Here is a 26,146-nt window from a genome sequence, read left to right as displayed (position 1 = left end):
AATCGACCTGATCGAGGAGATTATGCACGACACCGAGGCTCTCGCAGCGGCTTTCGACAACGAGTCCAACTACATTGCGTACTGTTGCCAGGTGCACTCGCACACTTACACCTGTATCAAATATTCCCTAAAAGGACTCGTTAGAGACAGTGCAGATCAAAATAGAGGGACGGCTTGTCGGTTCAAGGCACCTTGGAAGATCGTCGAGAGCACCGGATTCACGGATGACGGTCTGCTCAGAATCCGGCGGAATCACCCGCTCGTCAACCGGTACAACAAAGCAATGGCAGTCGGCCTCCGCCACAACCACGACATCTCCATGATCTTGACTAAGGCCAAGGGACTCGCCATGGTATTTTACATCACAAACTATGCCACCAAATTAGACACGCCCATGTGGAAACGCCTTGTCTTCGCAGCTGACGTTCTTCGACAACTTCGTGAATCTGCGGCGCTGAGGGGGCCGAGTCTTGCCGAACAGGGTGCCCAGCGCCAGGTTGTGGTAAACGAGAGTCGCCAATTTCTGATGAGAGCGGCGAATCGAATCTTTTCCGAGAGACAGCTTTCGGCCGTAGAGGTCTGCTACTTCCTGCTCGGGTATCAAACCGATTTTACTAATGTGCCACACTGGTCCTATATCAATCTGACGGCACTCTACTGGACTATTTTCCGTCGCTGGCCACACCTCCGTCGCCAGGCCTGCATGCAAACAGACGCCGAAGAGCCGTCGGAGACGGTACAGTTTCGGCAAAATGGCCGGACCTTACTGTACCTGGATGCCTATGCCTATCGAGGCCCAGTTCTGAGGCACGTGTGTCTCTATGACTATATGTCTATGGTTACCCTGGAGCGCCGCCGTGGCCGAGATGAGGATGAGATCCGTATTGCGCTAGAAGGGCCTCCGGAATGTCACGAATGGATACAAAAGCTTCGCCTGCCCCCCGAATACGCGGTCCCGGTCTTTCAGGGATTCATCAGCGACGACCACATGGATGAGCACCCGGTGTATTTCAAACGGTATGCTTCATTTTCTGGCTCACTTACCCGCGAACCAGCTCTAACGTTCTGTTCAGAAACTCGGTTCTCCATCTGGCCTTGTTCGTACCATGGGAAAAATTTCTCTCCGAGACGCACCCTAATATCACGGGCATATGGCAGAACTTTGCAGATACCCTCTGTGCTCGCTTGAGATTGTGCATCGCAAACATCTCCCTCCTCAGGAGATCGGCTGAGGATGCTCGTAAGGATGCTCGGCTCTGGGCCAGCCGATCGGAAGGCGACGACACAGTCGATGTAGAATTCCCTCTGGATGAAAGCAATGATAACGATGAGCCAACCACAGAGGAGCCAACAATGGCAGAGCACCATCAAAGCTATACAGCTCTCCTTCGGAGTCTCCAAACTGCTGTGCGAGACTCCGACGCAACGAAGGATTCCTCAGTCCTGCGGGGCCTGATCCGAGACTTTTGCCAGGAGAACCCGGCAGAAGAAGGCCGACCTTTTATTCAACGCCACGAGAATTTCTATCAGCAAATTAACCATCATCAGGATAGCGTCTTGTCTCACTGTTCGATTCCTTCTGCTCAAGACGTCCAGGCAGCGGCGAAGGCTCAGGATCTGCTGCATCTCAAGATGCTCAATGAGGTGGAGAGTGCTGTTCAAGGTGGCACGACCTCTGTCGACAACGCCGACATCGATGATCTACTTGTGCGGCAGTGTGATACGGATGTTCCCATTACTAGGAGGCCGGAAGACTTGAATGGGCAAAGTCCTCCGATGCTTGTTGAGCTAGGCCCCGTCGGAGGATTCACGGAGCTAGGACTTCGAGCCGCCTCCACGTATACGCTCAACGGGCTGCAGAGCATGGCACTACAACTTGTGTGTCGGTTCTTGGACAAGTATATCGACAATCCCGAATCCGCTGGTCAACATCTTCAATACATTGGTGGTCCAGGCGGTACCGGGAAGTCCAGAATTGTAGATGCCTTGCGGGACGTATTCGCGGCTAGAGGGCAGCCACATCACCTCCAGATTACCGGCACGTCAGGCAGTGCAGCAGCTCAGATCGGCGGGACGACACTCCACTCGGCCTGCGGACTGGATATCCATCATTCCAGCGACAGAAAACTGTCTCCAACTTTCTCGGAAGCGAAGAAATGGATGTGGAAGCAGAAGTTGGTACTTGTGATCGACGAAGTGAGCATGCTCGGGGGAGCCACTCTATTCCATGCGAACTGCCGCCTCCAGGCTCTCCGTGACTGCCCCGACAAGCCATTTGGCGGCATTCCTGTTGTTCTCCTGATGGGTGATTTCTATCAGTTCGCCCCCGTGCTCGAGACAAGTCTCCTGGTGGACCGGATGGTAGATTCGGCTTACACGGCCTCTTTGGGGCAGGCCACCATTGCTCACCATCGTGGTCACAGCCTCTGGCTCATGTTCAAGACCGTCGTCCTTCTTGAGGAGCAAGTTCGCGCGCGAGACGATCCTCAGCTGGGCGCTCTTTTGGACAGAGTACGGGCTGGAACCCAGACGAATGAGGACCTTGACCTGCTCAACACCAGGCTCGTGGACCGCTCCCAAATCACCTTCAAGGCTGGCTTGCGCGCCATAACCCCGCTCAATCGCAACCGATGGAGCCTCAACATGGAAGCCTTGATAGATTGGGCCCGCTTTCACAGAAGGCATATCTCGATCTTCATCTCGACCCACACATGGCGCAGCCGGGCCTTATCCCAGCTGGAGGTAGCCCAGACCATCGAGCAAGGCGACAACTCCAGCTGCAAGATCCCTGGGGTATTCTTCTACGCCCAGGGAATGCCCGTAGTTGTCAACAAAAATACCTACACCGGCTTGAGAGTTGTGAACGGGGCCGAGTTTACGGCTGTGGACGTCATCCCAGATCCAAAGTTCCCGGGCTACTGTCTTGCGGACGATGTTACCATCCACTTCGGCCCGCCACTGGGCATACTGTTGGAGTCGCAAGACACAAAAGATCTAGCCATCCCGGCCCTCCCAACAGGCACCGTGCTCATCCGGCCCATCACGCATACCCTCGATCCAGCCAACTCTCACTACAGGTTCTTATCCGGGAAATGCACTCGGCGAGGACTACCTGTCGTCCCGGCCTTCGTTCTGACTGACTACAAAGCCCAAGGCAAAACATTTATAGACGTTCTGTTGGAGCTGCGAGGAAATCGCATGACAAATGGGCAACCATCGAAGTGCGACTTCACCAGTCTCTATGTGCAACTATCCAGGTGCAGAACACTGCAAGGCATCAAACTGCTCAGTCCCGTACGGCCGCAGGATTTCCTCGGCAACAAGCCGGACCAAAGCATGATTGATGCCATGCGGAGACTGACGGACCTAGCAGTAGAAACAAGGCGATTGTTTGAAAGTCAACAAGATGCTCACATAGATCAGCGCGTGAGATGTATATAGCAGCACATACAAGACCCTATATCTCATAGGGCGACGGCACCGCTTGCCAATCATCCGGATCATTCTCGCCTCCGGTCCCCGGCCGTAACTTCTTCTGCTCTTTGCAGTAGTCTTTCCACCACTCCTCAAACGCTTGCCTATTATACATATGTGTCGGTGCACCATCTCCCTCTCCAAAGAGATCCAAGATATGATCGCAATACATCCACACGCCTTCCAGATGTTGGGGTAGCAACGGCTTCTGATCTTTCCGCGCCACCAGCACCGTGCCGACGTAGGACTGCCAGCTCGGGGGCGCAAACCCGGATTCATGGTCGATGTTGAGATATGTGACCATTTGATTGTCGAGATCGGCCCGGTTTGCAGAATGAGTGCCGACCCGGTGGAAGACTAATGGAACCTCGATGAGTCTTGGGATAGGAGGCACGGAGTTTGAGAAGATGGGGTGATCCGCCTCGATCATTGTCACAGACCAAGGCGCGAATCTGGCTCTCTCAACATCGCACCGGACAATGATGGCTTGGATGGGTCCTGGGGTGCTGCTTGTGACTGGCGCTGCTACGGCCGGTACACCTGATTGTGGGGCTGTTGGCATGGGAGCTCGGGGGGTAGGGACTGACGGAGGGGATGTTTCTGGCTCTGAATCCGTGTCCAGGTTATCCCATTTCGAGTAGTCAATAGTCATGGCGAATAATTTAATGCAATTTAATGCTACTCCCTGAGGAATACGTAGATTAAATCGAAAAGGTAAAGGAACACATACACGAAACAGCAATGCTGTCGAAAGCGGGGTTTGAGTAGCAAGCGCCTGTGCGCCGCGTTTAAAAGCGCGAATGGCGAGAGGCAGATCACACGCAGATCACACGCAGACGCCACCAACCCCTTGATCCAATCCACCAATCCCTGTAACCACAACACAGGCGGCTTCTCAACGGCTCGGCTCGTTCCGAAAAGGCATTGGCGGACCCCGTAGGGGACCGGTCTCCTGTATGGGATTCTGAATCATGTAGGGGGGCAACATTGTTGCTGAATTACTGGTAGTGTAGGTGGAAAAAAAGTGGTCGGTTGTGGGGGGTCCGACGTTATATGTTATTCATAATAATTCCGAACACAGTGCTCACTATGGCTTTAGAATCATCAAGTCTCGGATTATCCGTGTTCAGGAGCATCATTAAATCCATGATTTGTAAGTTTAGTGGAGATTTCGATACGCCGAGTGCAGTTTCGAGTCTCCGTTTTGGGTAAACAGTGCGTGTAATCATCATGCGAGGCCGTGAAGCAAAGATGGTGTTTCCGTGGAGATCTCAGCTCGTCACGAGAAAATGGTCAGCATTCCGCCTCTAATAGTACCGCTTGTGAATATCGCCCCAGTGTACCGTGCACACGATAGTTTTTGATTGGCTTATTACCTGGCCATGTCTTGCTACAGCTCATATCATCCCATTCTCGCCTCGAACAGCTCGGACACTTCGGCCTCCGATGAGCGCACCTGGTGAACGCGTGATGGGCCCATTTCGGTCAAGTCGGAATACCGAGGCCGAGATTCACGATGAATAGTGAAGGGGAATATTTATAAAAGTTCAAGTTTGCCAGTATTGAGCGTTATCTTTATCATCAACAGCATCAATCAAGACGCATCACGATATCCAACATGCACGCTGCCGAAGACGAGAACATCACCATCCCGCGATTCCCCTTTCAGCGGGCCTCGGCACTTGAACCCCCTGCAGAGTTTGCTCAGCTCCGGGCCAATAACCCAATCTCCCGAGTGAAACTCTTCGATGGAAGCTTGGCGTGGCTGGTGGTCAAGCACGAGGATGTATGCAGGGTAGCTACTGATGAGAGACTCTCCAAGGTGCGGCAGAAGCGTTGAGTATGATGGTAAAGTGATTCTGATGGAATATAGGAGAGAACTAGACTTGGATTTCCCGAGTTGAGTGCCGGTGGAAAGGCTGCTGCCAAGAACAAGCCGACTTTCGTTGACATGGATGCTCCGGCGCACATGAACCAAAAGTAAGACGGCCCCAACATCGAGACTGGGCATCGCTCATTGGTATATAGGAGCATGGTGGAACCCTTCTTCACCAAGGATCACGTGGAGAGTTTAAGGCCATATATCAAAGAGACCATACAGGGTCTTTTGGATAATATGGTGGCCAATGGATGCGATGAGCCCGTCGACCTGGTCGAGAAGTTTGCCCTTCCCGTTCCGTCTTACGTCAGTAAATCCTTGAGCCATTGCCCAACTAGAGCGCTGCTGATAATCTTTCGAAGATCATCTACACTATCTTGGGAGTTCCGTTTGAGGATCTCGAATATTTGACTGAGCAGAATGCCATTCGAAGCAACGGCAGCGGCACAGCTCAAGAGGCGGCGGCCGCTAACCAGTAAGGACACAAACAACAATTCGATTTATGTTGAATGCTAATGCATTTTTAGGCAACTGCTCAAGTATCTTGCTAAGCTTGTTGATCAACGTCTCAAGGAACCCAAGGACGACCTCATTGGCGGCCTAGTTGCCGAGCAACTTGTGCCCGGACACTTCGAAAAGTCCGACGCAGTACAGATCGCTTTCCTGCTGCTTGTCGCGGGAAACGCCACCATGGTCAACATAATTGCTCTAGTAAGACATTTTAGACCTGTTTCAGATATCTATTAAGGCGTGCTTTGTGCTGATTACGAATTTCCGCAGGGCGTCGTCACGCTGATGCAGAACCCCAGCCAACTCGAGGAGCTGAAGGCTGATGCGACCCTTGTCCCTGGCTTTGTGGAGGAACTATGCCGCTACCACACCGGTTCCTCGATGGCCATGAAGAGAGTGGCTAAGGAAGATATGGAGCTCGGCGGACAAGTAAGTATTATGAAAGAATGCGTCATAGCATAGCCGAAGGGTTAACGAAATGGCAGCTCATTCGCGCAGGCGAGGGTATCATTGCCTCGAACCAGTCCGCCAATCGGGACGAGGACGTGTTCCCCAACCCCGACGTTTTCGACATGCACCGTGATTTCGACTCTCGGGATGGGCTCGGGTTTGGATTCGGCCCACATCGTTGCATCGCAGAGTTGCTAGCCAAGGCCGAGCTTGAGACCGTTTTCGGTATGCAAAAGCGTCGAGACTAGCATCATGGCCCGAAGCCGCTAACATGCGCCTCCAGAAACTTTGTTCGCTACCCTACCGGACCTGAGAGTGTCGATCCCTCTGGACGAAGTCGAGTGCACGCCGCGGCACAAGGATGTTGGCGTCGTGAGACTGCCTGTCGTCTGGTAGATGGATAGCAGCTAACGGCCCTCGGACGCCCACGAGGTTCATCTCCCTACCTACCAGCAAAAAAGGCCCTTGCAGTAGTACCGAGACTGGGGTAGCTAACGACATAGAGTGCTGGGCAAGCTGGTGACAGAGGCTGACTGAAGGTGAGGGGCGAGCGTCCAAGTGGGGATTTATTTCGCTGAGTCGAGAGGGCTGCATGATGACAAACCCAGCGATAGGCTTACTTAGACATTACATTCACTCAACTCATCCATGTTCATGCAGACTGGCCTACCTGCGATGCACAACTCGATCTAGCCGAGGCGGTATTTGTCGTGTGAATTGTCATGTTTGCGTGCCGCTTGCCGATAACCCTCAAGCCTCGTGTCTAGCCGTGCATGTGAAGGGCTTCACAATATGCGGCCGACCCGTGCCACTTGGGAGTCGGGCGCGATTCCCGCTCGTGCAGCTGCTGTGGATGTCTGCGACTCGGGGCCTCAATGTCGGTTGCTACATGACGAGGTTGAGTGAGGTGCTGAACCTTGAGCATCGCGGCCGATGGCTGTCGAAAACTGAGTATATATACCTCGGGGGCATCCCGAGTTCAGAGTCTTGTTTCTCTAGGCTCAGACAACCATCAAGGAGTTTCAGCATCCAAAAGAGAGAGCCCGATACTTTCAAGTCTTCTCAAGAATATCAATTCTCCCTCAGCTTCCAAGATGAAGGTTCCCTCTTTCCTTGGCGTTGGCCTGCTCGCCACTGCTTCCCTCGCCAACAAGGCTGTCTAGAACTCGTTCAAGTACGAGCGTCTTGACAAGAACGATGCTGTGAGTTGCTCCGAGTATTACAGCAGACTGTTCCTAACAAGTTGCAGCTTCTCCTCGTTGTCGACATCCAGGAGGGTCTCTACTAGATCGCTCGGGACTTTGACCCTACCCTCTACCGCGACCAGGCCCTCGCCCACGCGGCTCTCGGCGAGGTCTTTGACCTGCCCGTCATCCTGACCACCTCTGCCGACTAGGGTAAGTTGCCGTCTCTGATCCAGATAGTTTGAACCTTGTACTGACCAATCACCAGGCCCCAACGGTCCTCTCATGCGCGAGATCCTCGAGAAGTACCCCAAGGCTCCCTTCATCCAGCGCCAGGGTGAGGTCAACACCTGGGACAACTCTGACTTTCGCGACGCCGTTCGCGCCGCCAACAAGAGCCAGATCATCATGGCCGGTATCACCACCGACGTCTGCACCACCTTCCTGGCTCTCTCTCTCCGCGAGGAGGGCTACTCCGTCTGGGCCAACGTCGAGGCTTCCGGTACCAACTCTGCTCTCGTCCGTGACATCTCCAACGACCGCATGGCCCGTGCCGGTGTCCAGGCCATCAGCCTCTTCTCCATCGTCTACGACCTCATGCGCGACTGGCGATCTACTCCTGGCTCCAAGGAGCTCATCCCCTGGCTCGACAAGTACTACCCCGTCTGGGGCTGGCTCGCTCGCACCCACGCTGCTGCTGTCACCAACGGCACCATCGTTCCCGGCGAGGATGCCCTCATCGCCTAAGTCGACGGAGCCCTATAAAAGAGGAGGAACCCGGCTGGTCAAGTTTAAACGGGTCTCCTCGCCCGCTCACGTATACCTATACAAAATATGATTTAGATACTGTCAATTTGCATCAATGGTTTTTCTGTAATCTGTTTCCAAATCTTCTCTTCTGAATTTGATACCATAATATGGCAAAGCTAACTGCTTGCATACTATTTTCGCCTGTGGTAGTGCCTAGGTTGGTAGCGGTTGGTGTGTCTATTTCGAAGTGACGGTTAATCTTACTTACATAGATGCAGACAAATTTTATGACACCGGTAATTTCCTCCTTCAAATTGCAGAATGCTGAAAGTACTAGAAGCCTGCAATACTTGGCCAAATGTCCTGGGTTGTGGTGCTTTGGGCATCACGATCACGCAGGTATCAAGCCTGGTTGAAAGCACAACAGCTCGATGCACTTACTGTTGTCAAGACTCTGGGTAACTTATAACTTTATATATATAACTTTTCTATACATACATATAGCGTTTTAAATATAATACGTATGTACGTACGTGTACAAGAAATTACATCACTAGCTGCGTCAAAGACAGTCTATCAAATTACCGCCGTCGTTTGACAGCCTCTGAGCCATCCTCTATAACCTCAGACTCTAGCCGTCGTTTCCGATTTGGCAGAGTTTCCGCTCCGTCCGGCAAGTCATCTTCAAACAAAGGCGAAACCGGCTTCAAGGGCCTCTCACAATGGCTCTGCGGAGTGCTGCTTTCAGCCGGCGTCAATGACGTCTCTGACTCACTGCTGGGATCTATCGCCCAGGCCTCCGCCTCCCGGCGCAGCTTCTCCCTCAGTCCGGGCGGCGTGTGTCCCGGGCGTGTATCCTCGGCAATATCGCGGCCGTACATACTACAGCGCAGACCATGAGCAAATACCACCAGTTCCAGCGCTCGGTGTAGTTCTTTGATGAATACGGCGTCGTGTGGTCGAGCGCATGTCGGCGTTGGCGGCGCAGGGACGAGATGCGAGCCTGACGTTTCGACAACATCGGGGAGGGTCTGGAGGCTGTCAGCGCCATGCGCAAAGGAAGGATGGAAAACCCGTACCACGTCGTAGATGCGCTCGTACAGCTTCGCTTCACGCAGGCGCCATGGCGCAGGATGTCGCGGAGCCGGCGGTTCAGGTGACGGGGCGTCGCATGGTTGAGATGACCGCATGTCGCGTCGCGCTGGTGCTTTTAGATCATGTCGCGGACATTGCGACCGTGTTTCCGATGATGGGAAGCCGGCGATGTTCGACGATGTGATGCCGTGCCAGTTGTGCTTTGGTCAAGTCTGAGCGTGAATGTCATTTCGTGATTCCAACAGCGTTGTTCGGGACGGATCTTTGATGACCCGGTGTCGGAACAATCTTCGGAACAACTTTCGACCGACACTCGCGCTCACAACAACCCCCTCGCAGCGACACACATAAGAGCGAGTAATTAACATTAACACCCAGTTGTAGGAGTGAAAGAAGTAAACCCATTAGCAAGTGCCTCGATATTTTCAAGTCTAACCATAACTGCAACCTGAGAGGCACCAACTACAGCTACGCTTCAGCCAATCGGAGCCTTGAACCAGAACAGCAATGCCCTCGCCATGGCATCGAGTCCTGCCAACAGCCAAGCGACGAATGACGACCCGGCTGGACCGTTGTCATCCGCACACCACGCCACAGTCACTATAGCACCCTATAATGCTGAAGCACGGCTCGCCTTCTCGGATGTCGTCGACTGGCTCCTCGAGACATCCCAAGCTGATGAGGCCGGAGCCGAAGAGAGAGCTCAAGCCAGTTGCCATGTCTCGATATCGTCAAGACAGGTCCGAGACGAGGAAGTTGGCAGACTTTTGGAGCAGATCCAGACCGGTCATCTCTCCTCATCATCGCCGTCTTCCTCCGGCCAGCACGATCTAACCCCTGTCACAGACGTGGGAAAGTACATCCACACGGGTTGTTACTTCATTGATCTGTCTCGCTCGCCAGCCTACAGGTTTCGAGGATGGACAGCGGGACGACGAAGTATCAAGTCACGCAATGACTTTATCTTGTGTCTCGAGAACTCGACGCTTCACGGCATCCGCCAGCACCACACGGCATTCCAAGTTCACGAGATAGGTAGGATCCTCGTGAGAAAGATATCCGATCGTGGTGTTGTAGAAGTCGACGGGGAAGCGTTAGGCTCTAGAGAATTCCGTCTGTTCAATAAACACAGCTCGTTTATCCGCCTCGGACAGTTAAAATACGAGGTCAGCTACACACGACATAGCGCAACAGAGGAACACACCGCAGCTATGAGCGAATACATCCGCACGTCCAATGGGATACCACGTCCAGTTGACTTATCTATGACCCCGACGCCAGCACCCGGGAATGGCATCCAAGTCGGCGGGTGGACGCTTAGCAGCGCAGGGACAGTAGGGATAGGCGGCTCGGGACGAGTCAGTGTTGGCGTGGGCCATACCGGAGAGGTCGTGGCCCTCAAGAGGATGAGTGTCGCCAACGTCGCCGTCCCGAACAACGCTGTTACCCTATTAACACGGCGTCAGAGAACCCTCGAGACGCTGACACAGCTCACCGATGCGACCAAGAAGGATCGCATTGTGCGCCTGCTAGAAGTCATCACAGATGATCCGAAGGCAGCCAACGCTTCTGCAGACGTGTGGTTTGCCTTGACGCCGTTCACGCCCAAGACACTGGCCCAATACAAGGGTCCTTTTGCGTCAGTGGTTGCTCCTCTGTGATATCGAAACTAACCATTTCCAGCCCTCGTATGGTCCGAACTATGACAATATCTCTGCTGGAAGCCATCGACTTTCTCCATTCTCATAGCTGGATCCACGGCGATATCAAGCCTATGAACATCGGCGTGCGACAGTGGGACTCTGACCAAGCGTCGATCGTCCTGCTTGACACGGAAGACGCCATCTACGCTCCAGACGGCTATACGTTACCCAAACCTGGAACTACTGGTACCATCGGCTGGCTATCTCCGGAGCGAGAGCTGGACCGGTTTACTGCGACGGTAGATGTGTGGGCTGCTGGCGTCGCGGCGATATGGATGCTTCTAGGGAGACATCCATGGCAATTCCGCCAGAATCCGTGGCGGTATGGAGATGAGAATGAGAAGCAGCGGCCTTTGTTTCATGCAGCGTATGACACTGTAACTCGGGATCTCGTCACCGGCGAGGACATAGGTGAGCCGAATCCTCTCATCATTTGGAGCACAGAGATTAAACTTGGAGAAATACCAGACCTTGGAAAGGCAATTCTGCAGATGGTAAGGCATCCATATGCTCGTACGGATGAACAGAGAAAGACACGCCCTCCCTGTCGGGAGGTTGTCCAGATCTTAAGTGCCGCCGCCAACCAGAAGGCCGAGTTACTAGATGGTCCGTCACAGAAGCGAATTCGAGTTGAGGCGTAGCTTCGCCTGGGGAGTGTTTCCGGTCTCTTCTCGTCGATGATAACAGACGAGAGGAAAGGCCTCAACGTTGACTTTGGCTACCGTGGGGAAAGGTTTGAAGCCTCCCAGGGCGTGGGAACGATGAAGATCGCGGCAAATAAGCTACAGCGTCTGTAACACAAATGTCTCTAGAAGTTGCTGCACACTCAGACCCTCTACTTCCTTCCCATTTACGTAATATCGTCAAAGGTACATGGAGAAACCCTTGGAAGTCTTCAGGGAACCCAACGTCTCGTCGTGAGCGGTACAACACAACGAGGCAGTCGAGCATTTCGACCCCGACGACAGGCGAAGATGAACATCAAATCAGCGCAAAATGACCTCCTAACAACAATTCATAATCCTACTCAGGAATGTAGACTAGATACGGGCCCCGTTTCCACTTCTCGACCAATCACATCCAGCAGGGCCGTACTTCTTTTTTGCCCGTGGAAACGCGCCCCGTTTCCAACACGACTGGAAACGCACTCCGTTTCTAGAATCCCACTAAGACGCGAAACGCGTAACCTTCCTCACCTCCTGCTCATAATCAGACTGCTGGCAAAGGTGAATAATCAGCTCTCGCTGCCCTTTACCCCCATGACAGCAGCTTCTTTATCTCTATACCTACCTACCCTACGATGGATTTATCTCCTAAGGATCTTCAGAGGTTGCGGACCGGCTGAGGTCTTTGATGCCGAAGCCACAGGGGCATTGGAAGGCTTGAAAGCCGCCCTAAACCTGCAGGAATCGGCAACCCAGGACATCTTCATCTGCCTAGACAACCTCGCTGCCGCTACATGCCTGCCGGGCACACCATCAGACTCCTCCCAGGAAGTCTTCCTCGAGTTCCAGTCCCTAGCAGCATCCCATGGGGCTGCTCAAGTGCGCTAGGTACCGGGTCACACTAACATCCCCGGTAATAAATAAGCCAATAAACTAGCAAAAGCAGCATATTTACTGCCCGAGCCCAAGGGCGCCCGACCGACGCTAGCCAACCTGCGAAGAATCGCGAGGCAGAAACCAAAAGAAGCATTCGAAGCCTGGTGGTCTTCCGCCTCCCCGGAGCAGTACAAGAGATTGAATCTCAAGGCGACAGTAGCTTGCCCACCGGAGCTATCGCTCCCGCGTACAGTCTTGCACCATTTACTCGCAGCAAGGTCCCTTCACGGGGATTTTGCCGCCTACCACGAAAGGTTTGACCATAGTAAAGCACGATTGGTCTGCTCATGCAACCGACGCAAAGCACCGGATCATATCTTCTACTGCAGAAAGGTACCGCCGCGCCACCGGATGAGGCTGGTCCCTTCCCCGAATAGGGCAGTCAACTTCGCCATAGGAAAAGACTTCACCAAGTTTGTCAAGCTGTTGAAAGCAAGCGCCTTCTTTGGAAAGATCTGCCCTCGTCACTAGACGTGGCCGACTTAGGGCGCGATTGACCTCTTATCTCTTTTAACCCCTCTTCTTTCTTTTTGTTATCTTTCTTATTACCTGGGCTCGGCCAGGTAGAGAGCGTTGCGACGCCCTCCACCTACCCGTACCCACCAGAGGCAGCCTTGAGCTACCATGCCCATGGCTCTGCTATAGCCACCCTGGTCACAGGCTTCGTCCTGCTTCTACCTTTTACTAGCCGCGCCTGACCATCCCGCTGACGGGTAGCAGGCTCGAAACGATGCGCCTTTTGTGCCGATGATATGCTGGATAGTGTGGTCTTCTGTCGCTTCTTGCAGAAAGTGTCTTCGCATGATGCAATTAGATTGTAGATAGACCCTTAGCTCAGCACGTCCTGTGCTCCCTTAGGAGACTTCTGGGGCCTCACGGCCCCCCGGACGAAAAATATACATACATACATACATCTTCAGAGGTTGGATAAGCTCGGCTTGCACTATAATGAGCCAGAGCATGCTATCCTCTGCAAGAAATGTGGCTTTGCCCTCAAGCCCCAGAGCGATCGCGTATCGAGACATCTTGGGGAGAACCATGATATCTCCAAGAAAGAACGCCGCGGGCTTAATTCGCTAGTCCGTTCTTTACAACGGCCAGACCCTACTACTACTACTCTACCAATTAGGGAGTAGTTTTATTGGGGTTGCCTCACGTGATGACCACACTGCACAATAGACTTCCCGGCTCGGAAGGCTCACTGAGGGGTTTTCTTCCCTCCTGCAACTGCCTCACGGGGAGTCAATTGCTCACCTCGGCAGGTGTCTCGTCATCTCTCACGCAGTCAAGACTCGACTTTCAGTCTCCAAGTCATTCTCTCGCAACTATAGCACTAACAAGGCTGCATATACCCCCCCCTTTCCGCCCCCTTCCCCCACTGTACGATGACGCCCTCCAGCGAGTCCATCACCGTCGCGCCCGCCCCACAGGACTCCGCATGGCCTCCACCCCACATCTGGGAGACCATGAGCGCCGCAGACCGCGCCAGCTGGCTAGGTCAAATACAGCGGGACAGGGCCAGGCGTCTGGAATTAGATATAGCCGAGACCGACCTCCGCCGGAGGAGGCCTCAGGGGGACCTGCAAATCGACGAGGATAACCAAGAGGAATACCGTGAGCCACCCCCTGAAGTGAAACCACTCATCGACATGTTCCCGGGTGTCTCCGCCGCCTTCCTTACTCGCATCTTCGAGAGGAAGCTGAAGGCAACCGAACTCATACGCCTTAAAGAAAAATCGGTCACCGATCTAGATCAGGAAGACAGGGTCTTCAAGATGACCGAGTCAGGAGGGGCAGTAGGCTTCAAGAAGACAGCGCCATCGCTCAAGGACTGGGGCCCCAACCCCCAAATATGGACCGGCTGCTTCCTCACCTACCTGGCAGCCATAGGATACCTCTTCGGCGACAAGTACCCTAAGGCGGTCCCCAACATGCTCATATTCATGAGGCAGATCCTGGACTTTGCTCAGACCTATCACTGGTCGGAAGCGGTACTCCCGCTTGCTCTTAACTTTCATCAATATATACTGGATAAGGGAGAGCTGTCGACGGATAGCTACCTGGTCACGGCCCAATTCCGCGAGAAATACCTCCGCCACAACCTCACCCTGCCAGCCAAGTCACCACCGCATTCCCCAGCAGCCCAACCCCGACAGGCGAGACAGGCCAGATCTTCAAACAATGAGACAGAGGTTTACGACAAGTTCAACACGACAGGGTGCCTCTGGGAAGGCTGCAAGAGACGTCACGAGTGCACGGTATGCGGTTTAGGCGACCACGGTGCCTCGTCTTGCCGCAAGAAGAAATAGCAAGCTAGCCGAGTGGTGAGGAGAAGCCCTAGCGAAAATAACGGGGTAGCCTCCTACCTACCAGCGATAGGCGCGATACCGTGTGGTTAACCGGCGAGGCCTAACATAGCCACCCAGTACCCCGTCTTCAACCCAGAACTCCCGAAACTAGAGCTCTCTCCTTCACCACTACACACGCAAAGCTGGAGCAACTTCCTCCGCTACTATCCCGGAAACCTCGGGCCCACCCTCGTGGGCATCCTAACGCACGGTGTGCAGATAGGCTACAGAGGCAAGAGGCAGTCTTACCATTCCACCAACCACCACATACACGAACCCAACATTATCACGGAAAAATTAGCAGAGAATCTTAGGCTCTGCCGGATTAGATTGACCTCTGAACCTTCCTTCATCTCGCCGCTTGGGTTAGTTCCCAAACAGGATGGGGAATGGCGCCGCATCCACGACCTATCATGGCCCCCTGACCGAGGCGTCAACCAGGGTATACCAGACAGCTGGTCAACCATCGAGTATATGAATATCGACGATATATACGACCAGGTTGTGCAGGCCGGCCCAGGCTGCACAATCATCAAAAGGGACATCAAGGACGCTTTCCGAATAGTCCCCGTTGCTGAGGATAACCAGCACCTCCTAGCCTTTCGGTGGAACGATTCCACCTACGTCGAGTGCTGCCTCCCATTTGGCCTGGCAACAGCCCCATTTCTATTCAACCTCTTTGCGGAGGCTCTCCACTGGATACTCCAGTGCCTCCTCCCTGCATTCTACATGAACCATTACCTAGACGACTTCATCGCCATCACAAGATCGCCCTCAGTGTCCGACCGTGCGGGTGCCTTCGACGAGGTCTACAACGTCGTAACCGACCGCCTAGGCATCCCTCGCAACACCAAAAAGGACGAGCAAGGGACATGCGTCGCGGTCCTAGGTATCCAAATCGACTCCATTGCGATGGAAGCTCGCCTGCCACCAGAGAAGTTGTGCCGCGCCACATTGGACGCCGCAGCTGCCCTGAACGCAGCGAGTCTCAGCCTCAAGCAAACCGAGAGTCTTACAGGCTTACTAGCCTTCTGCTCGAGAGTCGTCCGGCTAGGAAGAACAAGGCTGCAGTCTCTATACACCTTCCAAGCCGCCTTCCCACGTGGGAAGAGCGCGCGCCGCCGTATCCCCTACGAGGTACGTGACGATTTGGAATGGTGGAGGGACTCCTTGTCTCTCTTCAACGGCGTACTCCTAATCGACCCCTGCCGCCGCCACATCACGCATCTATACACAGATGCCTCCACCACAGGCCAGGGGCTCTTCTTCTTTTCCTCCAAGTCCACATCGGACTGCTGGCTGGCCCATTGCCACCAGCTTCATGCAAGCAATGCTGCCACATTGGCCCTTGCTCAAGACGCACATGCGCACATCAACACCAACGAAGTAGACGCCATCCTACAAGGCTTCCAACTCTTCAGCCAACATTGGCTTCATCACACCCTCGTGGTCCACACGGACAGCTCTACAGCGCACACAGGACTAAGTAAAGGCTTCCTTCATAGTCCGCCTAATGCACCTCTGAAGAGCCTGCTTATCCTAGCCGCGGCGAGGGACATCCAAATCGTGCCACATTGGCTACCCTCCGGGGAAAACACATTAGCAGACGCGCTCTCGCGTAGTAACCTTCAACAGATTGCTAACATTTGCCCTCACTGGCAGGACCTCTCGGTATTGAACCGCCCGCGTGGTTCTCCTCACGAGCTCATCAGCTCAACGCAGGCCACCTGAAGCTGCTCTGGAACGGGCTCGGCGCCAACACGCGCTCCGTGTACCTCTCTGCCCAGCGCAACTACGAGAGGCACTGCGCGCTGCAAAACTTGCCAGCGTGGCCAGCTTCGAGGCACTCGCTGATCTCGTGGCTAACCTCACGACTCCTTGGCAATTCCGGCCAGAAATCAGTCAAGCCGGACACGGCCCTGGCAGACTTAGCCGCCCTCCGGGCCTACCACATTGATAACTTTCTTGATGATAACCTCTTTGATAACAAGCACTTCCGCCGTCTCATCGATGGCGCGAGAAGACTCAGCCCAACGGCCAAAGTACGAGTCAGAAAGCCGATTTCGCGTGAGGCCATCACAGCGCTATCCGCGGGCTTAGACACACTTCCGCTACAGCCCTCGCAGATGACCGTTGACCTCAGGGATGATCTGAACTTCGCAGCCGCCTGCCGGGTGGCATTTGCTGGATTCCTCCGCGTCGGAGAATTCACATACAAGAGAGAAGACCTTGGCACACCTTCCATCTTCTTGGCAACGAAACTGACGCGCTCAGACATCAGATTCTCGTCTTCGTCCGACCATGCTCAACTCACACTCAAGAGGAGTAAGACGGACCGCCGCCACGAAGGAGTGCAGATCATCCTCGCGAGAACAGGAGACGGAGCATGCCCAGTCGACGCGCTTCAAAAGCTGCTGCTCCTCGACCCCAAGGAGCACGACGCCCCGTTATTCTCCTTCCACAGAAGACCATTCAGTCGCAGCAACTTCCTATCTACCCTCTCTACCAAACTGAGAACTCTTGGGTTACAAACGGACGGGTACTCAGGCCACAGCTTTCGGAAAGGTGCAGCGCAACATGCGCACGATAGTGGGATTCTCAACGACCAGATTCAGATGCTCGGGAGGTGGACCTCGGAGGCATTCAGAGTTTATTTCACGACGAACGCGTCAGTCTTGTATCAGCTCAACCACCAGTTCCAGACGGGCTCGCCGGCGCCGCTGTCTCTGGTTCAACCACCGTCCCCTCCACCATCCTAGTTTGGCCCGGGTCATTTGGGCCCTCTCTGACGCTGCGGTCTAACACGCTTACGCATAAGACCGCAGTGACAGGTGACCCGTTGCGGCCAAACTACACACACTCTGTCCCTCTTGACTGCGTGAGGTCACCAATAAAAAGCGTCAAATATTGGTTATGTACAGGTCAAAAATACGCTTGCAAATATCAAGGTAATGCTCTAAACGAAGGTACTTTCACACACATAGTATTTTGGCTGTGGGCTAATGTATCTTTCTTTTCCGAATCAACGGTCCTTTTCCTAATCAGCGGACCCCCCGTCAGTCGGAACGACTGACGGGGATGGCCGATTTTGAGGCCCCACCAAGTACAGAGTGTGATTAGCGTCAGCGTGTCATGTTCATGACTCTCAACCATATACGTACAGGCTGTGTCTCGGTTAGATCTTAAACCCATTGCTGTGGCTGGAGGTTGAGACTCACTACAAAATCACGATGAATCCAGCGACCACCCTGTTCCTCTGTAGACGCCATTTGAAGATTGGTGTTTCCTGTCAGACATTGGCAGTTTGGGCAATAGGCGTCTGGTGGTGTTTGGCTTTTTATCATTGCGGGGTAAGATTGGGCATCGACCTGCACAGCCTCGCTACAAACGCTGCGGCCCGAACGGGATGTGGGGAGGCGACAAGCCACAGATAGCTCAGCTCCGCCACACAGAAAACTGGATTGACCTCAATAGGTGATTCTCTTTGGTTCTCCTTTACTTTGAAAGTTGTCAAATGTCATCAAACCTAGCTTCGTTCCTCAAGGCTCTTCTGGGCAAACCGCTCCGGTTTGCGTCTCCTGTACTGGTCATGTGATAGTGGTGATGTGGGGCGAGTTACATCCGGGAGGCTTATCACAGTTGAAGGGATAATAATATTCTCTCATTTTTTTCCTATGTAGAGGTGCTTTGGCTGCCCCCACCAGCCCGTGCCAGCCACAGCTTAAACACCCCGAGACAACTACAAGTCCCTCTCCAAACATTGCAAAGAGAACTCATCGCAAAGCCCTGAATGGTTTTTCTATTCGATCTGCACGCAAACCTTCCCAATATGTTTCTGAGCTCCCTACTGCATATTAGTTGTGGGTTCGGATTAGAACCTTTATCGCCTCACTCACCAAGTATTCAAATGCCTCTTTTGCCTGCTCAAGAGAGAACGACTTGGAGTCGACAACAGGGTGAATGTCGTTGTTTTCATATGCGGCAACCATTTCCTCCATTTGTGCTTTCGAACCAACATAGATAGCACGAATGGTGCACATGCTTGACAAGGTTTCCAAAGCAGAAGGGGGGGCTTCACCTGAGCCGCCGCCCAAGAAGCCGATCAGGGTAATGATGCCCTCGTACTTGATCGCCTTCAAACTCTGCGCAAGAGTCCCATAGCCGCCGACTTCGAGGATATGATCAACACCAGACTCATTATGAGTCAGCTTTCGTGCTATTGCACCCCATTCGGGATTCTCCCTGTAGTTGATCACATGGTCGGCGCCGAGTGCCTTGAGTTTCTCAGCCTTTTCGGAAGATGACGTGGTTGCGATCACCTTTGCCCCACCCGCTTTGGCAAGCTTTTAATCATAAGCCAAAGGTCACTTCGAAGCGACGTTGGAAGAGAGCACTCACCTGCAACGCCGAGATGCTGACTCCTCCCGTTCCTTGAACTAGCACGGTTTCTCCGGCCCTGAGCGGCCGAAGGCCATAGAGTGCATTCCAGCTCGTCAGGGGCGCACCCGTAAGCGTGCTCGCCTCGGCAAAGTTGAGGTTGCCGGGAGCTCGTACAACGCCATTCTCGCTGAACACCCCATACTGGCGCAGGGTACCATCAATCGTACCACCTAGACCAGTTGCTGCAACAATAGGATCAACGGGTCCGTACTGGTGACCTTGATTGAAAAGCGTGATAACTCGGTCGCCCTTCTTCCATTTGGTGACTCTCGAGCCCACTTCAATCACTTCCCCGGCACCGTCAGATGCCGGCACGATAGGTAGCTGGTATGGGAAGAGAAATTTCCCCTATCATCACGTCAGCGGTGAGTTGCCGCCTTTTCATCAGGCTGGCATGCTGGCCAGTTAGCAAACCTTTGGAATGGCAACATCTCTGTAGTTCAAGGCAGCGCTGTGCAGCTTGACGAGAACGTCATTTTCTCCAGCTTGTGGAATAGGGGCGTCGACAAAGACCATACCGTCGAGATCATGCTTGTCGGAACGGACGACCCACTGCTTCATGGTGGTAGCGTCTGCCATTGTGTCGTAATCGAAAGAATAGAGTAAATTGTTTAGAAGTGCTCAAATACTAAGCAGTGGATAGATGTGTCGAGTTGGAAAGAGTGATCTGACCGCCACGGAAGACTTGCGTCACAGTATTTATACGGCAGTAGCTGAGAAGAAGAAAAAAAAAGTATATGGCATGGCCTTTTTAGTCATCTGATCAACGCTCATCGCGGTGATTATGTCTATCAGCACCATTTATGGTATGGCAAATGATACTCGGAAGTTTTACGTCACCGGGTCCGCGCCCGTTGTTTAGAGTTTGCACGGAAAGTTACCCTGCCAAGTATTCAAACGACCTCTGCCATGGGAGTGAACAAGGCCGGGCAAACAGAGTGGAAACCTCTAGAAAGCTCGTTGATCCTTCTTATTCCTCACTCAATGTGTGCAAATGCGCCATGCGTTGTGTTTTGTTCATTCGCCATAATTTTCGCCCAGAGTTACACTGTCGAGACTACTGGAGTGTCATGACCCATGTCAAGAACAACAGGCGGCCAGGCAGTCGGGAATGGTAGAACAAGTAGAACCACAATAACCCGCCTATAAGAACCAGGCGGTGATGTATGTTGAACGGGGATAGTTCGACTCGACCGGTCTATGCCTTGGAAACCCCACGATCGTCACATGGAGGAACAACGTGGTCCCTTGAACGATTGCCTCGTTATGTGCTCTTTCGCGAGCTACAATGTCCAGGAGTTCCTTGACTACATCTTAAAACCCATGACACGTGAAGAAATGTGTTACTAAACAATCAACGGGATGATTTGCAGGCCCTCCTACAACAGCGACGGGAGTCGTTCCGATGTTGGCGCCCCTGAGAAACCTTGACAACTCACCTATTAGGGAAAGAGAGTGGAGGCTTCTTGACGGGAAAATTATGTGCAAATATTTAAAATCATCCCGAACCGTACGTAAGAGCCCGTCCAAGCCTCTCTACCTGACCCGATATCATTTGGGTGACGGCAACGTGACGCACTGCTTTTGGAAGATTGTTACTCGATTTCGGAAATACATGGGAAGATCGGGACCCAAATCCGATGGTCTGATCCGAAACCCGAAGGGCCCACGGCTTTGACACTCAACAGCTGCCCATGTTTGAAATCCGATGCCCGAAAACCTGGGAGATATTCATGACTTACGTAATTGTTCCGACGGCCTCTTACTTAAGGTTTGCACCACGACCAAGTGGCGATTTCCGGGGATTATTGCTTTCTAGGGTGTCATGGAGAAGATCCAATGCGTCCTAGACTGGAATATAAGAACCTTGACTGACACTGCTATGGGAGTAAATTCGGCTTGCGATATGCTGAAATGACCTCAAGTTAAACATATCATCACTTTATATCCTGATTCCGCCATCGTGTCTAACAAAATACTTTTGTTGGCATCATGACTGTCACAGGAGGATGTGCCTGTAATGCTGTTAGGTACACGGCAGAAAGTAAGTATTATCTTGAACCCCTGGATCATACTTGAGCCCTGTGCACGATCAAGATGAAAATAGCTGACAGATAGGACAGTCGATTCTGGAGTTAGGGCTATCTGCCACTGCCTGAACTGTCAGAAAGTATACGCTCTTCCCAGTTCTTGATATTCCAATATGCTCACCCGCAACACAGCGCACCGCTAGTGCCTTCAGTGTCAATATCATTATCGCTTGTAAAGATTTCAAGATCATTCAGGGTACGATTGCATGTCAAATTTATGGATGAAATTAAGCTGATTCATCTCTGATAGGGGCCACCAAGTACCACACTTATATTGCAGATTCGAAAATGCCATACCATACCCACTTCTGCGGTGACTGCGGCTCGGCGCTCTATGGCCAGCCCGAGGCCTTTCCTGACACAGTTTCCATCAAGGCTGGGAGTCTTGATGAGCCTTTCACTGATCTGGGCCTGATTGATGTCGAGGCTTTTACTGTGAGGCGCAGGGACTACCTGAATCCTTTGGAAGGAGTTAAGCAGTCGGAAGGGATGATTTCGCCTTGATCAGTCTTATCATCTACCGTACATAGGTGATTGATTATTGCTGTGACTGATACCAAAGCTTCATAACTTTGTGATATTGTTGCAACAGAGTTTTGTCACTATTGGTTTGACATGCCTATTCTTTTCCTAGGCGCTCTCTCGCCAGTTGAAAGAGCTCTGTAGCCAAGAATGCCCGTTGACCTTCCATGGCATCTCATATCTTGCGCCGGAGGGTAGGGATCTTGGCTAGTTAAGACTTATATCGAGACGATTGCAGTTTCGGACTCACCTGATCTCTTTGTGGCTCATGAAATTCGAGGCATGTGCTGTCGAACGTAGGGCTATCCTTGTGGATGACCTCAATCTGTGTGTATGGCTTGTGTTCGTCCCGAGGCTATCGCCACCTTCCTTTCCGGGACGCGATGTGGTCTTCCTAATTGGGACTAGTCTACCTGAGGCCTCCCCGATTACCGGGAGTCTCACGTAACAACCCCCGAAGCTGTGTACGGGGTCCAATCCGACAGTTTTACTCCGTAGAAGAGCTGGGCTTGTTCCTGGTTCGGAATTCGGGATATTTCGTGCATCATCTCCGGAGGTCGTGTTGTAGCCAAACCCGATGTGCCGTCTGTTGCAAGATACACAGCGGAGATACATTGTGGGTCTAGCGGAGAAAGTGTCCCACAAGCGCGGAGTTTGACAACAAGGCTTGATCATTGTTTGACGAGTTGGGGGATCAGAGCTACTCACTCGTGTAATATTAGTCATAAGAATCTCAAGAACGCTCCGCCTTGTATCAAAGTTGCGGAGATTGCCAGCGGACCACTTGTGGGACTTGAAAACCGGAACATTGTAACTCTCCGTGAGGAATTCGCCCCCAACTCTCTCTATAATAAATAGGTAATTGTTTCTCTCTGTAATATGTCACTACAGAGTACGGCGATATCGGATTCTTCCTTTTCAATTACCATGGTTCGTGTGGCTATTGCTGGCGGCACTGGGAGTAAGTGCTACCATTCTCTATTGCAACCCTATAATGCTGACATGCATTGTCATAAGATGTGTCCAAGGAACTGGTGTACATCTTAGGCCAGTCAGGACGGCACGAGATTCAAGTCCTAACTCGCTCAGTGAGTTACAATTTTTCAACCCGATTTGACGCCTTTAGCTTATACGATAAAGAAACCCCCGGAACAGAACGTCAAGGGCGTCACTTTTGTGCAGGTGGACTACAACAACAAGAAGGACCTCGCCGAGAAATTAAGCGGAGTCCACACCTTGCTCTGTTTCATCTCGAGCATTGACCTGCAAAAGGCTTTGATTGATACTTGTGTTGAGGTCGGGGTCAAGCGCTATGCACCTAACGAATGGGCTGCGTATGGAGTGCCCTAAAACATCCTGTCTGGGTAAGCTAACGTGATGCAGCCGAAGCTACAATGGATCCTTCGCATACCATGAGAAAGATGAAGTGTATGAGTATTTGAAAAAGATTAACCAAGAGACCAAGGTAGACAATGCAGGCTTATGTTTCAGGAGATTATTAATGTTGTTAGGTCCTTGAGTATTGCCTTTTTCAGCCTGGCATCTTTATGAATTACCTTAGCTCCCCTTTGCCCTCAACGACATACCACCCCGTCTACACCGGCATGTTTGACATTCAGAACCGTCGCGCATTGGTTCCAGAGCAAGGGGATTACCGGATTACTATGACCACGATCCAGGACCTAGCTCTTGTTATCGATGAAGCCTTGGCTTTTGAAGAAGCTTGGCCTGTGATCGGTGGTATTTCTGGATCTACGACTACAAGTTCAGAAATCATCAAGGTGGCGGAATCTATTCGAGGTCAGTAGTCAAAGAACCTCACCTCTAGTATAATAACTAAATCATCTTAGGACCCTTTGAAATTATAAAAGTTTCCCAGGCCAACCTCGAGGCGGGGAAACTTGGTGTTAGCTGGGATACCAGGTTGAAAAAGCCCCCACACATTGATGTTGGCCAGGATTGGGAAACGTTCACACACTATGTCGTTGCCGAGATTATGCGAGGCGCCCTTAAGGGTACCTGGGAAGTTTCTGATGAGTGGAATAAACTTCTTCCTCATGTGCACCTTACCACAATAGAGGAGTTTCTAGTTAAAATCTGGAAAGATCGGTTGTAAGATAGATTGGCATCTACCATTAAGCTCAGAACTTAGGTCCAGAGTCGCAATTTCTATAAAAATATCTCTTGGTTTTTTTTTTTTTTTTTTTTTTTTTTTTTAAAAAAAAAAAAAGATATTCTAGTAACTATATAAAATACGCTTTACTACTACCTCGTATTAAAACCTTGTTATATATAATAAGAAGGATATAAATATTAATTAAAGGCAATTGATAGGGACGCATCACGAATTGATAGGGGCGCATCCGCCTTAGGGACGCGCCATGTTTGTAGCCTCTGATTCGTCGGCCACTTTTCTGTTAGTACAGGCAGAATTCTGCCGACGCTCCCGAAGTACCTCGAGCTTGGCTCTCAATCTACCTAAATGAGCGGATGATCCACCATGAGTCTCTCAGCCATCAACCACCAGGTCTTTCGTCATGCTCCAGTCCGAGTCACCTTTTAGCTCAGAGATCAATTCAAGACGTCGAACTCGAAGCCCCGGTCCTAGCTGCGAATCGCGTACCCGAAAACGACAGCGGCAGAGTCGACAAGCCAGTTTCAGCCCACCATTTCTCGCGAATAGACCTCGTTCAGCGAGCAGCAACGGAATAAGTATCGGCCAATACTACGAAGTCGGCGACGGAGATACAATCGCAAACCTCTTCGCATCTTATCCACAGACCTTTACAACCGCTCCACGGCCCCATAGATCGCAAGGGCTTCGTAGGTAGCTACTCTTAATGGAATCGCTCCGATTCTGTATCGTAAATAATACTGAGTTGGCACCTGAACGCGACCTATTCTAGGAGGATTGGCCCGACGTAGTTGCTTCTGGGCTGGGAAGAACTAGGCTTGTTAAGAGAGCTGGCTTCACCGCCTTCACGGGGAAGTATTTATGGGTCTGGAAAATTTGGCCCAATTAGATGTTATAAAAGCTGGCGCGTCCCTAAGGCGGATGCGCCCCTATCAATTCGTGATGCGTCCCTATCAATTGCCTAATTAAAACCTCTTTTATAAATCATTCTCTTTAACTATAAGACTATAAGATTAAGTATAGTCTCTACGTTATATTAAATACGCTTAAAGTTAAGATAGATATAATATAATAATGTACATGATAAGCATGCGTCGCATCCAAGTATGCGTCGCGCTTTTCCCTCTTACACCGAACTTTTCATTTAACCAATTAATTCTTCAACCACGAAATATGTCGGACCCAAGTACTAAGGCTAGAACTCTTCTCGCCCTCCAAGCTCTTCAAAATAATTCAAAGCCAAGCATGCGACGTGCTACAAAGCTCTATAAGATCTCTGAGCATAGGCTACGTCGCCGGTAGAATGGCATTCAGTCTCGACGCGATTAGATTCCAAAGTCACGCCGACTCTCTAATTTAGAGAAACAAATCATAACTTAGCTCATTCTCGACCTAGATTCGCGAAGATTTCCCCCGCGACTGCGTAGTATAGAAGAAATAGCCAACCGATTACTCGCCAACCATGACGCACCACCCGTCGGCAAGCGCTAGGCTTCTAACTTCGTCAAGCGGCACTAAGAGCTTTAGACGCGTTTCTTTTGTAGATATGACTATCAGAGGGCTAAATGCAAAGATCCAACCGTTATCCGCAATTAGTTTAGGCTCGTGGAGAATATAATCACGAAATATGGTATCGACCTTGCCAATATCTACAACTTTGACGAGACTAGCTTTATAATAGGCGTCATTGCAAGCGGAATGGTCGTCACAGGCATAGAAATACGCGGAAGGCCGAAATCAGTGCAGCCTAGAAACCAGGAATAGATTACCATCATTCAGGCGATCAATGCCGAAGGCTAGGCGACCCCGCCGTTCATCATAGGTGCAGGTCAATACCACCTAGCCAACTAGTACCGAGAGAGCAACCTGCCAGGCGAGTGGGCTATCGCAACGAGCCAAAATGGCTGGACCAATAATAAGATCAGCCTCGAGTGGCTAAAGCACTTTGACTGATATACGGCCAACC

General features: G+C 51.9%; 6 protein-coding genes and 2 pseudogenes across 8 annotated transcripts, besides 2 other annotated features; 6 read left to right on the top strand and 2 right to left on the bottom strand.

Annotated features, from left to right (window-relative positions):
* Positions 1–22: 22 nt before the first annotated feature.
* NCS54_01471400 (ATP-dependent DNA helicase) lies at positions 23–3,430 on the top strand (the record flags this gene model as incomplete). Its single annotated transcript, XM_053159848.1, has 3 exons — positions 23–1,017; positions 1,074–3,372; positions 3,419–3,430. 3 exons carry the CDS (start codon positions 23–25, stop codon positions 3,428–3,430), a joined length of 3,306 nt encoding a protein of 1,101 aa, XP_053015823.1.
* Positions 3,431–5,092: 1,662 nt separating this feature from the next.
* NCS54_01471300 (Cytochrome P450 55A3) lies at positions 5,093–6,709 on the top strand (the record flags this gene model as incomplete). Its single annotated transcript, XM_053159847.1, has 8 exons — positions 5,093–5,296; positions 5,348–5,454; positions 5,503–5,659; positions 5,716–5,828; positions 5,881–6,064; positions 6,134–6,292; positions 6,349–6,538; positions 6,597–6,709. The coding sequence occupies 8 exons, from the start codon at positions 5,093–5,095 to the stop codon at positions 6,707–6,709; spliced, it is 1,227 nt and encodes a 408-aa protein (XP_053015822.1).
* A 2,119-nt stretch (positions 6,710–8,828) lies between these two features.
* On the bottom strand, positions 8,829–9,542 carry NCS54_01471200 (annotated as a pseudogene). The gene is made up of 2 exons: positions 9,327–9,542; positions 8,829–9,278 (listed from the first exon to the last, which is right to left on the bottom strand).
* Positions 8,829–9,542: a sequence feature.
* A 270-nt stretch (positions 9,543–9,812) lies between these two features.
* Positions 9,813–11,686, top strand: NCS54_01471100 (annotated as a pseudogene). Its single transcript has 2 exons — positions 9,813–10,981; positions 11,026–11,686.
* Positions 9,813–11,686: a sequence feature.
* A 2,345-nt stretch (positions 11,687–14,031) lies between these two features.
* NCS54_01471000 (Hypothetical protein) lies at positions 14,032–14,955 on the top strand (the record flags this gene model as incomplete). Its single annotated transcript, XM_053159846.1, has 1 exon — positions 14,032–14,955. The coding sequence occupies one exon, from the start codon at positions 14,032–14,034 to the stop codon at positions 14,953–14,955; it is 924 nt and encodes a 307-aa protein (XP_053015821.1).
* A 3,838-nt stretch (positions 14,956–18,793) lies between these two features.
* Positions 18,794–20,013, bottom strand: NCS54_01470900 (PKS-ER domain-containing protein; the record flags this gene model as incomplete). Its single annotated transcript, XM_053159845.1, has 4 exons — positions 18,794–18,838; positions 18,891–19,337; positions 19,393–19,782; positions 19,849–20,013. The coding sequence occupies 4 exons, from the start codon at positions 20,011–20,013 to the stop codon at positions 18,794–18,796; spliced, it is 1,047 nt and encodes a 348-aa protein (XP_053015820.1).
* Positions 20,014–21,426: 1,413 nt separating this feature from the next.
* On the top strand, positions 21,427–22,028 carry NCS54_01470800 (CENP-V/GFA domain-containing protein; the record flags this gene model as incomplete). The annotated part of the gene is made up of 4 exons (XM_053159844.1): positions 21,427–21,478; positions 21,558–21,604; positions 21,657–21,720; positions 21,775–22,028. The coding sequence occupies 4 exons, from the start codon at positions 21,427–21,429 to the stop codon at positions 22,026–22,028; spliced, it is 417 nt and encodes a 138-aa protein (XP_053015819.1).
* Positions 22,029–22,943: 915 nt separating this feature from the next.
* Positions 22,944–24,162, top strand: NCS54_01470700 (NmrA-like family protein; the record flags this gene model as incomplete). Its single annotated transcript, XM_053159843.1, has 6 exons — positions 22,944–23,007; positions 23,064–23,134; positions 23,187–23,380; positions 23,430–23,511; positions 23,558–23,846; positions 23,897–24,162. The coding sequence occupies exons 1-6, from the start codon at positions 22,974–22,976 to the stop codon at positions 24,160–24,162; spliced, it is 936 nt and encodes a 311-aa protein (XP_053015818.1). The 5' UTR covers positions 22,944–22,973.
* Between the last annotated feature and the right edge of the window lie 1,984 nt (positions 24,163–26,146).

Source organism: Fusarium falciforme, chromosome 13, assembly GCF_026873545.1.
Source record: "Fusarium falciforme chromosome 13, complete sequence".
Taxonomy (NCBI): Eukaryota; Fungi; Ascomycota; class Sordariomycetes; order Hypocreales; family Nectriaceae; genus Fusarium; species Fusarium falciforme.
Note: the sequence above shows the minus strand (reverse complement) of the source record. Positions and strands in the feature narration are given on the sequence as shown.